Consider the following 17197-nt stretch of genomic DNA (forward strand, 5'->3'; position numbering starts at 1 on the left):
TTTCATTCCTATGTGATCTGAGAAGATGTTTGATATGGTTTAATCTTCTTGATCTTGCAGAGATTTGCATGGTACCCTACCATGTGGTCTATCTTTGATATGACCCATGTGCACTTGAGAATGTATACTCTGTAGCTTTGTTGGGGAATGTTCTATAAATGTTCTATAAATTTATCTGATCAAGTGTGTCATTAAGAGTCTCTGTTTCATTGTTAATTTTTGGTGTGGAAGATCTATCCAGTGAAGTCAGTGGGGTGTTAAAGTCCCTTACTATGACTGTATTGTCAATCTCTCCCTTAAAGTCTCTTAAAGGTTATTTTATATGTATACTAGGGGTCCAGTGCATGAATTCGTGTGCCTCGAAAGGAACTGTGGGCCATGAGGCTGTGGTGGGCACAGGGGTGGGTCTCGGCCCATCCTCTACCCCCCTGCATGGCCCCTCTGGCTGTGGTCCTTGGTCCCTTGTCTGCTGGCAGACCCACTCCCGCTGCTCCCATGCACCAATGGCGCTGGCTCCACTTGCACCTGCTGACAGCATGGAGTGATTGGGGCCAGTGCCAGCAATAGATGTGAGTGGGGCTGGCACCGTCAGTAGGTGCGAGCAGCGGCTGCTGCCTCGATCGCACCTCAGGAACAGAGGGAGATGGAGAAGTCCTCAGAGGTGATTGGGGTCGGCAGCCATTGCTCGCACCCACTGATGGTGCCGAGCAATTGGGACTGGTGCCAGGTGCCAGCAGCTGGTGCAAGTGGTGGCTCTGACACCACCTGCGGGTGTGAGAGGCAGCTGCTGGCCCCGATCACCCCTCAGGAGCGGTGGGAGGAGGAGAAGCCCTGTGGGGCAATCGGGATTGGCAGCTGCTGTTCACATCTGCTTACGTCGCTGAGTGGTTGGGGCTGGTGCCAGGTGCCAGCAGCAGGTGCAAGTGGGGCTGGTGCCGGCAGCAAGTGTGAGTGCCGGGCAGGACTGTGGCACGTGGTAGCAATGAATTTTTAGTAACTACTGGAGGCTTGCCCTGATGACAGCGACTGGTGCCTTGCCTTGGTCTGGCACCCCTGCTCATCTGCTCTACCATGCTGCCATGCTGACACCCTCATGTTCCACACTCTGCTGCCTGCTGCTGATGCCTGACATGTTCTGTGCTAGCCCTCCGGTGGTCAGTGTACATCATAGCGACCGGTTGTTAGGTTGTTCTGCCGTTCGGTCTATTTGCATAATAGCCTTTTATTATATAGGACTAGTGGCCCAGTGCACAAAATTTGTGCAGGGGGTTGAGGGGTGTTCCTCAGCCCCGCCTGCACCCTCTCCAATCTGGGACCCCTTGAAGGATGTCCTACTGCCGGTTTATAGGGATGGGGCCTAAATTGGCAGTTGGACATCCCTCTTGCAATCCGGGACTGCTGGCTCCTAACCACTCACCTGCCTGCCTGCCTGCCTGCCTGATTGCCCCTAACCACTCTGCCTGCCGGCCTGCTCATCCCCAACTGCCCCCTGCTGCCAGTCTGCTTGCTCTCAAATGACCCCCCTGCTAGCCTGCTCACCCCCAACTGCTCCCCTGCTAGCCTGCTCACTCCAAACTGCCCTCCCCACCCCCTGAAGTCCTGATCACCTCCAACTGACCCTCCACTGATGGCCTGATTGCCCCCAACAGGCCCCCCTGCTGGTCTGCTTACCCCCAACAGCCCCATTCCCCAACAGCCTGATCACCCACAACTGCCCTCCCCTCTTGGGCTCTAACCGCCTCTACCTTGGCCCCGCCACCATGGCTCTGTCCAGAAGAACGTCCGGAAGGCCTCCTGAAAGGGTCCCAGTTTAATTAGCATATTACCCTTTTATTAATTAATTAATTAATTAATTTATTTATTTTTTTAAATATACTTCATTGATTTTTTACAGAGAGGAAGGGAGAGAGATAGAGAGCTAGAAACATCGATGAGAGAGAAACATCGATCAGCTGCCCCCTGCACATCTCCCACTGGGATGTGCCCGCAACCCAGGTACATGCCCCTGACCGGAATCGAACCCGGGACCCTTCAGTCCGCAGGCCGATGCTCTATCCACTGAGCCAAACCGGTTTCGGCCCTTTTATTAATTTAGATAGAGGCCTGGTGCATGGGTGGGGGCCAGATGGTTTGCCCTGAAGGGTGTCCTGGATCAGCGTGGGGGTTCCCTTGGTGTGTGGGGCAGCCTGGGCTAGGGGCGTGGGGTGGCCTGGGCAAGGGGCCTGTGGTGGTTTGCAGGCCAGCCATGCCCCCCTTGGGGTGAGGGTCCCCGCTGGGGGGTTGTGGCCAGCCTGGGTGAGGGGCTAAGGGCTGTTTTCAAGCTGGCCACACCCCCTTCAGGATGGAGGTCCCCGCTGGGGTTCCTGGCCAGCCTGGGTGAGGGGCTGATGGCTGTTTGCAGGCTTGACATGGCCCCCAGCGACCCAAGCTCCCAGCCCCTCCTTTTTTTCTTTTTTTTTCCCAGCGCCTCACAGAGGGAAGCAGGTATCTGGGATTTAGTTATCTTCTATAATTGAAACTTTGTAGCCTTGAGAGGTGGCCAGGGAAGGCGGGAAGCTTGGCTTCCTCCAGCGCCGGGAGCATCCCACACCTCCTGCTCGCTCCAGCTTCATGGCTGCCGGCCGCCATCTTGGTTGTGTTAATTTGCATACTTGCTCCTGATTGGCTGGTGGGCATGGCTTGTGGGTGTAGCAGAATGACTCCAATTTGCATGTCTCTCTTTTATTAATGTAGACTAGAGGCCCGGTGCACAAAACTTTGTGCACTCAGGGGGGGAGGGGGGAGTCCCTCAGCCCCGCCTATGCCCTCTCGCAGTCTGGGACCCCTCAGGGGATGACAACCTGCTGGCTTAAGCCCGCACCCCGGGGGATTGGGCTTAAGATGGCAATCAGACATCCCTCTGGCAGCCTGGCAGCCCTCGGGGGATGTCCACTTGCCAGCTGGGAGCAGACCTAAACTACAGTCGGACATCCTTAGCGCTGCTGAGGAGGCAGGAGAGGCTCCCACCACCACTGCTGTACTGGCAGCCATCAGCCTGGCTTGTGGCTGAACAGAGCTCCTCCCATTTGAGAGCACCCTGACCACCAGGGGGCAGCTCCTGCATTGAGCGTCTGCCCACTGGTGGTCAGTGTGTGTCATAGTGACCAGTCATTCCCAGTCCTTCTGCTGTTAGGGTCAGTTTGCATATTACCCTTTTACTATATAGGATAGAGGCCTGGTGCATGGGTGGGGCTGGCTGGTTTGCCCTGAGGGGTGTCCTGGATCAGGGTGGGGGTCCTGCTTGGGTGCCTGGCCAGCCTGGATGATGGGCTGATGGCTGTTTGCAGCTGGTCGCACCTCTTTCAGGGTGAGGGTCCCCAATGGGGTGCCTGGCCAGTCTGGGTGAGGGGCTGAGGGCCGTTTTTAGGCTGGCGGGTGACTGAAGCTCCCAACCGCTCCTTTTTTTCTTTCTTTTTTTTATCCTGGGATTTATTTACCTTCGATGGCTGTCACTGGAGCTGAGAGCCAGCTTTAGCTCTGAGGCTTGGCTCCAGCTCTGGGACCTAGGCTGCTGAAAGCAGGAATCTGGGTTTGTTTGGCTTCTATAATTGAAACACTGTTGCAGCTCCAGCTCTGACTGCTGAAAGCCGGTATCTGGAGCTTGTTTAGCTTCTGTAATTGCAAAATTGTTTCTTAGAGTGCAAGCTCAGAGCCCAGCAACGGCAGGTGGGGAACCTTGGCTTCCTCCTTCACTGGAGCAAGCAAGCCTCCTATTCGCTTCAGCTGCCTGGCTGCCAGCCACCATCTTGATTGGCAGTTAATTTGCATATATCGCTGATTAGACAATGGGAAGGGTAGCGAAGTTACGGTTAATTACCATGTTTCTCTATTATTAGAAAGGATAGGTCGTTCCTCTATTGGGTGCATATATATTTACCAGGGGATGGATGGATGGAGATATATATATATATATATATATATATATATATATATATATATTCATTCTTGTTAGATCTCTCCCTTTAGTATTATATAGTGACTTTTTAAAAATATATACTTTATTGATTTTTTTACAGAGAGGAAGGGAGAGAGTTAGAAACATCGCTGAGAGAGAAGCATCGACCAGCTGCCTCCTGCACACTCCCTACTGGGCATGTGCCTGGAACCAAGGCACATGCCCTTGACTGGAATTGAACCTGGGCCACTCAGTCCCCAAGCCGATGCTCTATGCAGTGAGCCAAACCGGCTAGGGCTATGTAGTGACTTTTATTGTCTCTTGTGATGGCCTTCATTTTGAAGTCTAGTTTTTCAGATATAAGTATGGCTTCCGCAACTTTTTTTTCCATTTCCATTTCCATTGAAAATTTTTTTCATCTTAGTGTCTTTTATTCTGAATTGGGTCTCTTGTAGACAGTATATAGTTGAGTAATGTTTTTGTAACCATTTAGCTACCGTACGTCTTTTGATTGGAGCACTTAAACCTTTTCCATTAAAGTTGTTATTGGTATGTACTTATTACTATTTTAATTCTATGTGCCTAGTTCGTTTCTCCCTCCCTCCCTCCCTCCCTCCCTCCCTCCCTCCCTCCCTCCCTCTCCCTCTCCCTCTCCCTCTCCCTCTCCCTCTCCCTCTCTCTCTCCTCATTACAGCAGTCCTGTAGTACTGATTTGCTGGTGATAAACTTCTTTAGTCTTTTATTGTCTGGTAAGCTCTTTATTTCACTCTTTTTGAATGAGGACTTTGCTGGATAGATTTTCCAACCGAGTGGGTCAGTTGCTTCAGCCTAGAGGATAAGTATTATTTTCAGTCTCTTAATGGGCCTCAGAAACTCCACAGAGTGGGGAAAGGTATTTTTCAATAGGGTGGGGTAACTGCCTTCCTCCCTGGCAAAAACTGCCTGAAGCAAAGGTCTACCTGAGAAAGATGTCCTCTGCAGCATGAGGGAATGACTCAGCACAGGAAACTGTGGTATCTGCCTTCCTAGCTCCAGCCCCATAGCCTGCAGCCTGGGACTTTCCTCACACAGCTTTAGTAAACTCTGCCCTCCCTCTGCCAGAGCCTTTGGTTAGTGGCTGCACATGAAATTTGTCTTGGATCTTTAAGAGATTGCCTGCATTTTCAGCCATCTCTTCCTAGCCAACTGCCACACTGCTGTTTTCCACAACCAGATGTTATCTGGACACCTTTCTCATTTCTGGTCCTCTCTGCTAGGGTGTCCTGCTCCTGATTAAAACATCTCTCCATAAAGGATATTTTATTACTCTAATCTTGATCACACAGTATACTATAAACAGAGCAAAAAAGGTTAATTTTTGTATTTTATTCAGGATTCTGTTGCTCATCCAATCTTGCACTGCCAAATCCTTGGAAATACAATAGTCTACCTTATACTATATACACCTCCTTTTTTCACTGTGTTCTATATAAAATCGTTTCCTATTTTAAAATTTGAAAAAGCATATGAAGATTGTAGTATGTTATCACAAAAGAACCAATAATAATGAGCTGTGCCTTGCCAAGTCATTTGTGGGCACATGCACCACCTTGCACTGGTGAACCTAGGACTGGAACAAGTTGGGTTGCTCTCAGTAAGCCACGATTTGCTGGTGCTGTGTGTCAAACCTGAGAAACTGGGTGGTTTAAACAACAGAAATGTATTTCATCACAGCTATGGGAACTTAAGATCAGGGTGTTATCATATTTGGTTTCTTCAGAGGCTTCACTTTGGTATGCAGTTTGCCAAATGATGCTTTGTCTTCACATGATATTGCCTCTTTGCATGTATGTACCTGTGGTATTTCTTGGTATGTCAAATTTCCTCTTAGAAGGATTCCAGTCATATGGAGTCAAGCCCCACCAGTAGCCTCAGTTGACCTTAATTACCATTTATTTGTTTGTTTGTTTGTTTTAATCCTCATTTGAGGATATTTTCTCCATTGATTTTTAGAATGTAAGAGAAGAAGGGAGGGGGAGAGAGAAAGAGAGATATGTGAGAGACACTGATTGTGCCTCCAGCACATGCCCAACGGACTGGGGTTGAACCTGCAACCTACAAGTAGGGGCCCTTCACCAGAATCTAATTAGTGACCCTTCAGTGTTCCAGTGGTTCTTAACCTTCCTAATGCCACAACCCTTTAATACAGTTCCTCATGTTGTGGTGACCCCCAACCATAAAATTATTTTCGTTGCTACTTTATAACTGTAATTTTGCTACTGTTATGAATTGTAATGTAAATATCTGATATGAAGGATGTATTTTCATTGTTCATGACCCACAGGTTGAGAACTGCTGGTAGACTAATGGTCTAATTGCTTAGCAACACTAGCTAGGACTTAATTACCTCTTAAGGCCCTGTCCTCAAATTGTCACATCAGAGGTATTTGAGTCCACAGATAGGGCTCAACATTGAATAGAGCAGGAATATTTTGGCCTAGAACAGTCATTCCTTAATTAAATAAATACAGTGTTTATGTTCTTTATAATAGTTGCATTGTATTTCACAGTGTAAGCAAGCTTTAACCATTTCACTTACCGTTTAGTAAGCTTACTGTATTAGGTAAATATTTGCAATTTATTTTTCATTTTTCCACCATAAGGAAGACTATTGTAAACATTGGAATAATATTTTCCAAAAAACAACTCTAAGGTACAGACCTTAAGTGGCTATTCCTGTAGAAAATGTATTTTATTTTATTTTATTTTATTTTTTTTGTAACTTCTCATATATATTTTTTTAATTAAATCTTTATTGTTCAGATTATTACATTAGTTACTCTTTTTTCCCACCATAACTCCCCTCCACCCAGTTCCAACCCCACCCTCTCCCCTCACTCCCCACCCACTGTCCTCATCCATAGGTGCACGATTGTTGTCTAATCTCTTCACTCACCCCCACACCCCTTTCTCCCCCCCCCAAGAATAGTCAGTCCATTCCCTTTCTATGTCCCTGATTCTATTACAATCACCAGTTCATCAGATTATTTATTCACTTGATTTTTAGATTCACTTGTTGATAGATGTGTATTTGTTGTTCATAATTTCTATCTTTTTCTTCCTCCTCCTCTTCTTAAAGGATACTTTTCAGCATTTCGTATAATACTGGTTTGGTGGTGATGAACTCCTTTAGCTTTTTCTTATCTGTGAAGCTCTTTATCTGGCCTTCACTTCTGAATGATAGCTTTGCTGGATAAAGTGGTCTTGGTTGTAGGTTCTTGGTATTCATCACTTTGAATATTTCTTGCCACTCCCTTCTGGCCTGCAAAGTTTCTGTTGAGAAATCAGCTGACAGTCGTATGGGTACTCCCTTGTAGGTAACTGACTGTCTTTCTCTTGCTGCTTTTAGGATTCTCTCTTTGTCTTTTGCTCTTGGCATTTTAATTATGATGTGTCTTGGTGTGGTCCTCTTTGGATTCCTTTTGTTTGGGGTTCTCTGCGCTTCCTGGACTTGGAAGTCTATTCCTTTCACCAGGTAGGGGAAGTTTTCTGTCATTATTTCTTCAAATAGGTTTTCAATATCTTGCTCTCTCTCATCTTCTGGCACCCCTATAATTCAGATGTTGGTACGCTTGAAGCTGTCCCAGAGGCTCCTTACACTATCTTCATATTTTCGGATTCTTTTTTCATTTTGCTTTTCCGGTTGGGTGTTTTTTGCTTCTTCGTATTTCAAATCTTTGACTTGATCCTTGTGACCCTCTGGTCTGCTGTTGGGAGTCTGTATAATATTCTTTATTTCAGTCAGTGTATGCTTAATTTCTAGTTGGTCCTTTATCACAACATCGAGGGTCTCATTAGATTTCTTGAGGATCTCACTACATTTATCGGCGGTCTTACCAGTCTTTTCGAGGGCTTCTAAACAGTTCTTTAAAGACCTTAAAAGTGTGGTTTTGAACTCTATATCCAACAGTTTGCTTTCCTCCAATTCTGTCGTTTGTGTCCTGTTTCTTTGTCTCGGCATTTTTTTATGCTTCGCTGTGTCGATAGAGTGCCTTTCTGTGCTAAGTGTCCCAGTTACCTAAGGTAGACACTCTTGGTGCACCCCCTTGTGGGCTTTGTGCACAGTCTTGTTGTGGTTAAGCCTTGATTATTGTAGTTATCACTGTGAGGAATTGACCTCCAGGTCAATTGGCTGTGAGAATCAGCTGTGTCTGTGGTGGGAGAACTTCTGTGCTGGAGACACCCCTCTGGGGCTAGACTTGCTTCGATGGGGCTTTGGTGCTCACTGAGTCTGCCTCCTGAGTGTGTCTTTTATGGTTCCACGGAGCTTAAAGCTGGATGGTCCCACTCTGACCTCTGGGCTTCCTGGCTCCTGGATCTCTAGGGAGGTGCTAATCTAGCCTTTGCCTGAGGCTATCCAGCAAGAGCCCCCCTGCAGGGCTTGGGCGGGGCGGGTCCCACGGGATCAACAGGGCGGGGTTAGCAATTATGGCTGCTCTCAGTCTTGCCCTCAGAGGCTCTGCTTCTCAGTGTCCCAGTAGTCGCTGCAAGCCCCACGGAGAGAAAGCTGCCCTAGGGTTCTGAGCGATGCCAGACAGTCCCGCTTCTCCCGTATGAGTCTGGGTCCTTAGAGACTCGCCCGGAACTGGAGCTCAGAGCCTGAGACTCCCTCCCGATTGAAAACAACCGCGCCCTCAGCCTCCAGCCCGCTCCACATGCACTCTGAACCTTAGTATTTTACTTCAGCACTGCGCCTCCTCTGAGCCTCGGTATGCTTTTCTCTTTCCTCCTAGTTGTAGAACATCCACTCAGCCAGCTTTCCTGTGGTTCTGGATGATGTCCGTTCTGTCTTTTAGTTGTATTTTTGAAGTGGTTGTTCGAGGCAGCAAACTCCCGTGTTTACCTATGCCGCCATCTTGGTTTCTCCCCTAGAAAATGTATTTTAAAGAAATATTTCCCCTAATTAAAATAATAGGGTGAGCTTCATGGTTTTTTTCCCTTCATTCTTTATTCCCTTCCTAGTTACTAGGTCTCTTGATGTCAACAAACCTGGCTGTGAGGTTGATGACCTTAAAGGCTGTGTGGCTGGTGGTAGTATTTTAAAAGGAGTATTAAAGGTAAACCAATTTTTAAATTCTTCTTAACCAGAACAAAAAGATGGTAAAATAAGATAAAAAATTAACACACACACACACACACACACACACACACACACACATACATACATACACACTTTTGGTTACTATTTTATATTTTAAGTATTTAAGTCTATAATTTCTAACTGGTGATTGCTTAATAATTGAGTGTTACTTTATACTGACTTCTAATTTTTATTCATTTTAAAGCAATGCTTAAAATTACTGGTCCAAATAGGAGTGTCTTTTTAAGTTTAACAATCAACCAATTAGGACTGTTTACCGGTAAATGGTAATTGTATTGTTCCAAGTATTTTAATTACTTACTCATATTTTTCAGGTGGGCCAGGAGGTAGAAGTCAGACCTGGTATTGTTTCCAAAGATAGTGAAGGAAACCTTATAAAATAAATAAATCTTTTCCAAAATTGTATCACTTTTTGCAGAACACCATCTTCAGTATGCTGCTCCAGGAGGTCTTATTGTTATGAAACTTACTTTCAACCATAAGCTTTTATTGTTGTCTAATCATGTTACTTTTTGTTTTAAATCATTGGTTCTCAACCTGTGGGTCGTGACCCCTCTGGGGTCGAACAACCCTTTCAAAGGGGTCATCTAAGACCATCGGAAAACACATATATAATTACATATTGTTTTTGTGATTAATCACTATGCTTTAATTATGTTCAGTTTGTAACAATAAAAATACATCCTGCATATCAGATATTTACATTACGATTCATAACAGTAGTAAAATTACAGTTATGAAGTAGCAACGAAAATAATTTTGTGGTTGGGGGTCAGCACAACATGAGGAACTGTATTAAAGGGTCCTGGCATTAGGAAGGTTGATAACCACTGTTTTAAATGGATTATCTAAGATGATATCTCTCTAGATATTTTAACTCACTATGGAGAAGTGTGATGGGCCAATACATATACATAATTAAGTTGTTAATTTTAGAGTTTTAAGTAACTTTATAAGTTTGTTTAAGAAATGCTTTTATATAATAAAGACCTATATCTTTTTAAAAATATATATATTTTATTGATTTTTTACAGAGATGAAGGGAGAGGGATAGAGAGAAACATCGATGAGAGAGAAACATCAATCAGCCACCTCCTGCACACCTCCTACTGGGGGTGTGCCCGCAACCAAGGTACATGCCCTTGTCCAGAATCGAACCTGGGACCCTTCAGTCCGCAGGCTGACGCTCTATCCACTGAGCCAAAACAGTTAGGGCTATATCTTGGTTTTATGTATAAGGTAAGTTCAGCAGTAACGAAGTTTTATGATTTAACTGGATTCTTTTTTTTTTTTTAATGTGTTTTTATTGTTTTGTTTTAGAAAGAGAGGAAGGGAGAGATGGAGAGAGAGAAATTTCGGCTAGGGCTGAAATGTTATCTTATTTTGTGAGGCACCCAGTTCCTATTGACTAATCAGTTGTAAATATCATTGAGGTTTCCTTGTGCGTTTTGAGAGCTTGTTTGGAGGTTCTAGCAGGGTAGCGCAGCTACTCATATACCCTTGACCGAAGACTGGTCCTCTCCTCTGTGGAGAAGGTCGTCCTCTTCGACCAAGCGCGCAGCTTCGGGGGGGATGCACATGGATTGGTGAGGGAGGAGGGGGACACCCACCTAGCCAGCCAGATCAGCCGAATCAACCCTGGCGATCAATGGGTGACAGATGTCGCAGCCAGATCACCCTCACATCCTCCTTGTGCATTTTGAGTTACATCTCCTGTTTTTAACAATTGATTATTATTTCTTTTTATTGTTGACAGTATTAGAAATGTTCCCCATTTTTCCACATTTTGCCCCCAGGCAGCACCTGACCCAACCCAGGCCTTCACCATCATTTTTTTTTTTTTTTTTTTTTTTTTTTTTTTTTTTTTTTTTTTTTTTTTTTGGATTCAAAATACTCAACATTTAGATACAGTTTCACCAAGAAAATATATTGTAGTAAAGGTAAAAACTGAAAAATTAGAAGATTATTTTTTTTTTTTTTTTTTTTTTTTTTTTTTTTTTATTTCAAATGTCATTTTATTATCTCAAATGTCATAAAAACCTGTTATCATATTTCTTTTTTTTTTTTTTTTTTTTTTTTTTTTTTTTTAAATTTTTTATTTTTTTTTTTTATTTTTTATTTTTTTTATTTTCCTCTTAAAGTATTACAAAGGGTATTACATAAGTATCCTTCCCCCCCCCCCCCCCCCGCCCTTGACAAACCACTACCCTCCCTTACCCCCCAGTGTCTTATGTCCATTAGTTATGCTTATATGCATGCATACAAGTCCTTCGGTTGATCTCTTACTCCCCTCCCTCCTGCCCCCCAACTCTCTCTGGCCTTCCCACTGCAGTTTGACAATCAGTTTGAGGCAGCTCTGCCTCTGTATCTATTATTGTTCAAAAGTTTGTAATGGTCTTTATTATCCATGAATGAGTGAGATCATGTGGTATTTTTCCTTCATTGACTGGCTTGTTTCACTTAGCATAATGCTCTCCAGTTCCATCCATGATGTTGCAAATGGTAGGAGTTCCTTCTTTTTAACAGCAGCATAGTATTCCATCGTGTAGATGTACCACAGTTTTCTAATCCATTCATCTACTGATGGGCACTTAGGCTGTTTCCAGATCTTAGCTATGGTGAATTGTGCTGCTATGAACATCTGGGTGCATATATCCTTTCTGATTGGTGTTTCTGGTTTCTTGGGATATATTCCTAGTAGTGGGATCACAGGGTCAAATGGGAGTTCCATTTCCAATTTTTTGAGGAACCTCCATACTGCCTTCCATAGTGGCTGCACCAGTCTGCATTCCCACCAGCAGTGCACAAGTGTTCCTTTTTCTCCACATCCTCTCCAGCACTTGTCGTTTGTTGATTTGTTGATGATGGCCATTCTGACAGGTGTGAGATGGTACCTCATTGTTGTTTTGATTTGCATCTCTCGGATGATTAGTGACTTTGAGCATGTTTTCATATGTCTCTTGGCTTTCTGAATGTCCTCTTTTGAAAGGTGTCTATTTAGATCCTTTGCCCATTTTTTGATTGGATTGTTTATCTTCTTTTTGTTAAGTTGTATGAGTTCCCTATAAATTTTGGAGATTAAGCCCTTATCAGATATGACGTTGGCAAATATGTTTTCCCACGAGGTGGGTTTTCTTGTTGTTTTGTTGATGGTTTCTTTTGCTGTGCAGAAGCTTTTTATTTTGATGTAGTCCCATTTGTTCAGTTTCTCTTTAGTTTCAACTGCCCTAGGAGCTGTATCAGTGAAGAAATTGTTTTGGCATATGTCTGAGATTTTGTTGCCTTTGTATTCTTCTAGAATTTTTATGGTTTCCTGTCGTACATTTAAGTCCTTTATCCATTTTGAGTTTATTCTTGTGTATGGTGTAAGTTTGTGGTCTAGTTTCATTTTCTTGCATATGTCTGTCCAATTTTCCCAACACCATTTATTGAAGAGACTATCTTGGCTCCATTGTATGTTCATGCCTCCTTTGTCAAAAATTAATTGAGCATATTGGTTCGGGCTAATTTCTGGACTCTCTATTCTATTCCACTGATCTATATGTCTGTTCTTGTGCCAGTACCAGGCAGTTTTGAGAACAGTGGCTTTGTAATACAGCTTGATATCTGGCATTGAGATCCCACCTACTTTGTTCTTTCTCAGGATCGTTGCAGCTATTCGGGGTCTTTTTTTATTCCAGATGAATTTTTGGAGAGTTCGTTCTAGATCTTTGAAGAAGGCCATTGGTATTTTAATGGGAAGTGCGTTGAATGTATAGATTGCTTTGGGTAGTATGGACATTTTAATGATGTTGATTCTACCAATCCAAGAACATGGTATGTTCTTCCATCTGTTTATGTCTTCCTCTATCTCTTTTTTCAACGTCCTGTAGTTTTCTGAGTAGAGGTCTTTAACCTCTTTAGTTAAGTTTATTCCTAGGTATCTTAATTTTTTTGGTGCGATGGTAAATGGGATTGTTTTTCTGATCTCCCTTTCTGAAAGTTCACTGTTGGTGTATAGAAATGCCTCAGATTTCTTGGGGTTAATTTTGTATCCTGCTACATTGCCAAATTCATGTATTAAGTCTAGTAGCTTTTTGATGGAGTCTCTAGGGTTTTGTATGTATAATATCATGTCATCTGCAAATAAGGACAGTTTTACTTCCTCTTTTCCAATTTGGATGCCTTTTATTCCTTCTTCTTGCCTAATTGCAATGGCTAATACTTCCAGTACTATGTTGAACAGGAGTGGTGAGAGTGGGCATCCCTGTCTTGTTCCTGTTCTTAGGGGAAATGGTGTTAGTTTTTGTCCATTGAGTATGATGTTGGCTGTGGGCCTGTCATATATGGCTTTTATTATGTTGAGGTATGATCCTTCTATTCCCACCTTTCTGAGAGTTTTTATCAAAAATGGGTGTTGGATTTTGTCGAATGCTTTTTCTGCATCAATTGATATGACCATGTGGTTTTTTTCTTTCAATTTGTTTATGTGATGTATCACATTTATTGATTTACGGATGTTGTACCATCCTTGCATCTCTGGGATGAATCCTACTTGGTCATGGTGTATGATCCTTCTGATGTACTGCTGGATCCGATTTGCTAAGATTTTGTTGAGGATTTTGGCATCTATGTTCATGAGGGATATTGGCCTGTAATTCTCTTTCATTGTGATGTCTTTACCTGGTTTTGGTATTAGGGTGATGCTGGCTTCATAGAATGAGCTTGGAAGCGTTCCTTCCTCTTGAATTTTTTGTAGTAGTCTGAGGAGGGTAGGTTTTAGTTCTTCCTTGAATGTTTGGTAGAACTCCCCTGTGAAGCCGTCTGGCCCTGGGCTTTTGTTTGCTGGAAGCTTTCTGATGACTGCTTCAATTTCTTCCATAGTTATTGGCCTATTGAGGTTTTTAGATTCTTCCTGATTGAGTTTTGGAATGTTGTATTTTTCTAGGAATTTGTCCATTTCCTCTAGGTTGTCCAGTTTGTTGGAGTAGAGTTGCTCGTAGTATTGTTTAACAATCATTTGTATTTCTGTGGGGTCTGTTGTTATTTCGCCTCTATCATTTCTGATTTGGTTTATTTGGGACCTCTCTCTTTGCTTCTTGGTGAGCCTGGCTAGGGGTTTGTCAATCTTGTTTATCCTTTCAAAGAACCAGCTCTTGGTTTCATTGATTTTCTGTATTGTTTTTTTGGTCTCTATTTCATTGATTTCTGCTCTAATCTTTATTATCTCCTTCCTTCTGCTCACTCTGGGGTTTTCTTGTTGCTCTCTTTCTAATTCTTTGAGTTGTAGAGTTAGATGATTGACTACCATTTTTTCTTGTTTTTTGAGATAAGGCCTTCACCATCATTGTCTGCATCCATAGACTATGCAAATCTACACTAATAAAAGAGAAACATGCAAATTGGTGTCACACCACTACCCTTCCCATTGGCTAATCAGGGCAATATGAAAATTAACTGCCGGCCAACATGGCGGCCGGCAGCCAGGCAGCTTGAAGCAAACATTAGACTTGTTTGCTTCAGTGACGGAGAAAGCTAACGTTCCCAGCCTGCCTTGCCAGCCTCTGAGCTTGCAGTTTGAAACATTGTTACAAATATAGAAGCTAAACAAAACCCCAGAAACCTGCTCTCAGGCAGCCGGGATCTCAGAACTGGAGTTTAAACAGTGTTTCGATTATAGAACCCAAACAAACCAGATACCTTCTTTCAGCAGCCGAGGCCTCAGAGCTGGAGCCAAGCCTCAGAGCTAAAGCTGGCCCAGAATAAAAAAAATAAAAAAAAAAAAGGAGCTGTTGGGAGCTTAGGTCACCTGCCAGCCTGAAAACGGCCCTCAGCCCCTCACCCAGACTGGCCAGGCACCCCAGTGGGGACCCTCACCCTGAAAAGGGTGTGACCAGCTGCAAACAGCCATCATCCCCTCATCCAGGCTGGCCAGGCACCCCAGTGGGGACCCCCACCCTGATCCAGGACACCCTTCAAGGCAAACCAGCTGGCCCCCACCCATGCGCCAGGCCTCTATCCTATATAGTAAAAGGGTAATAGGCCTCCCGGCACTGGGATCAGCGTGACAGGGGGCAGCGCCCAAACCCCCTGATCACACTGCGGCTCTGTGTGTGACAGGGTGGGGCCACAACCTTCCTATCCACCCTGCTCTGTTCGTGACAGGGGAAGGCGCCCCAACCCCCTGATTAGCCTTGCTCTGTGCCTGATAGGGGGGAGCTCCCCAACCCCCTGATTACCCTGCGGTTCTGTGTGTGACAGGGTGCAGCGCCCCAACCCCTTCCCCCTCATGGTCCCTGCTCTGTGTGTGATGAGGTAGAGCCATAACCTCCCCATCGGCCCTGCCCTGAGTGTGACAGTGGTGGTGCCCCAACCCCTTGATCAGCCCTGCTCTGTGGGTGATAGAGGGTGGCGCCCCAACTGCCCCCCACGGGCCCTGCTCTGTGTGTGACAGGGGTACGCCCCAACCCCGTGATCGGCACTGCTCTGTGCGTGACAGGGGGTGGCACCACAACCTCTCCATCGACCCTGCCTTGAGTGTGACGGGGCGGTGCCCCAACTCCCCTATCGGCTTTACTCTGTGAGTGACAGGGGGAGCTCCTCAACCCCCTGATCGGCCCTGCTCTGTGCATGACAGGGTACGGAGCCCCAACCCCCCTGATGGGCCCTGCTCCATGAGTGACAGGGGGCACGCCCCAACCCCGTGATCGGCACTGCTCTGTGCGTGACAGGGGGTGGCACCGCAGCCTCTCCATCGACCCTGCCTTGAGTGTGACGGGGCGGTGCCCCAGCCCCCAAATCGGCCCTACCCTGAGCATGACTGAGGGTGGCATCACAACCTCCCGATCTGCCCTGCTCTGTGCATGACAGGGCGCGGCGCCCCAACTCCCCAATCAGCCCTGCTCTGGGCCCAACCAGGGACTGCACCTAGGGATTGGGCCTGCCCTCTGCCACCCAGTAGCAGGCCTACGCCAGCAGGTCGTTATCTCCCGAGAGGTCGCAGACTGCGAAAGGGCACAGGCTGGGCTGAGGGATCCCCCCTCCACCTCCCCAAGTGCACAAAATTTTGTGCACCGGGCCTCTAGTTCTATATAATAGAAGGCTAATATGCAAATTGTCCCCTCAAACCAGGAGTTCAACCAGGGGGTGGGGCTGGCCGACCAAATGCTAGTGCCCCTCCTCCCGGCTGGCCCCTCCCCAGATAGGTCCTTTCCACCACGGGGCCAGAAAGCCGGACCCCATCAGTGCATGAATTACAAGTGCTTTGACTAATGTACTCCCATTTACTCACCTACTTCCCCTCTGAAATCTGTCAGTCTCTTCTATGCATTGAAGCCTCTGGACCTATATTGTTCATTATATTCCACACTAGAGTCCTGGTGCACGAATTTGTGCATGGGTGGGGTCCCTTAGCCTGGCCAGTTATTGGGTTTGATTGGGGCTGTCTCACACAGTCCTGATCAGGACTGGCCGGACAGGGGAAGGGACCATGGGAGATTGACCAGCTGAGGGGAGGGACCGCAGGAGGTTAGCTGGCTGTGAGAAGTTGGCTGTGAGAACGCATAGATCACCAGGGGGCAGCTCTTGCATTGAGTATCTGCACCCTGGTGGTCAGTGTGCATCATAGCGACCGGTCATTTGGTTGGCCACCCCCAGTCATGCTCAGGGTAGGGCCGATTGGGGGGTTGAGGCGCTGCCCCCTGTCACACTCAAGACATGATCGATGGGGAGGTTGCGGCGCATCCCCTGTCATGCACAGAGCAGGGCCGATCAGGGAGGTTGGGGCTCCATATCCTGTCACACACAGAGCAGAGCAGATCAGGGGGTTGGGAAGCTCCCACCTGTCATGCACAGAGCAGGGTGGATCAGGAGGTTGCCATGCAACCCTCAGTTATGCCCATGGTAGGGCCGAATGGGGGGTTGAGGCGCCGCTCCCTGTCACACTCACGGCAGGGTTGATGGGGAGGTTGCTGCGTCACCCCCTGTCACGCACAAAGCAGGGCGGATCAGGAGGTTGCCATGCAACCCTAAGTCACTCCCATGGTAAGGCCAATTGGGGGGGTTGGGGCACCGGCCCCTGTCACACTCAAGGCAGGGTCGATGGGGAGGTTGCGGCGCCACCCCCTGTCAAGCACAGAGCAGGG

At 46.0% G+C, this 17197-nt stretch overlaps 1 protein-coding gene across 11 annotated transcripts in view; it reads left to right on the plus strand.

The window, feature by feature from the left end:
• The window catches only part of LOC139000639 (eukaryotic translation initiation factor 2 subunit 3-like), a 109090-nt gene that overhangs the window by 69001 nt on the left and 22892 nt on the right, over nucleotides 1-17197 (plus strand). For 4 of the 11 annotated variants that reach the window (XR_011469654.1, XR_011469653.1, XM_070402781.1 and 1 more), the window contains one exon: nucleotides 8936-9030. The exons of 6 other annotated variants lie outside the window; for them this stretch is intronic. Coding sequence is in view for 2 of the 5 variants with exons in the window: in XM_070402781.1 (XP_070258882.1) it covers nucleotides 8936-9030 (95 nt within the window). In the remaining 3 variants the exon portion in view is untranslated. Of the gene's footprint in view, nucleotides 1-8935; nucleotides 9031-10108; nucleotides 10190-17197 lie in introns of those variants that run through there. One more of the 11 variants, XR_011469655.1, reaches the window with a different exon arrangement.

This window comes from Myotis yumanensis, unplaced genomic scaffold (genome assembly GCF_028538775.1).
Source record: "Myotis yumanensis isolate MYYU_CA2020_CCGP unplaced genomic scaffold, mMyoYum1.0.hap1 SCAF_24, whole genome shotgun sequence".
NCBI classification, from domain to species: Eukaryota; Metazoa; Chordata; class Mammalia; order Chiroptera; family Vespertilionidae; genus Myotis; species Myotis yumanensis.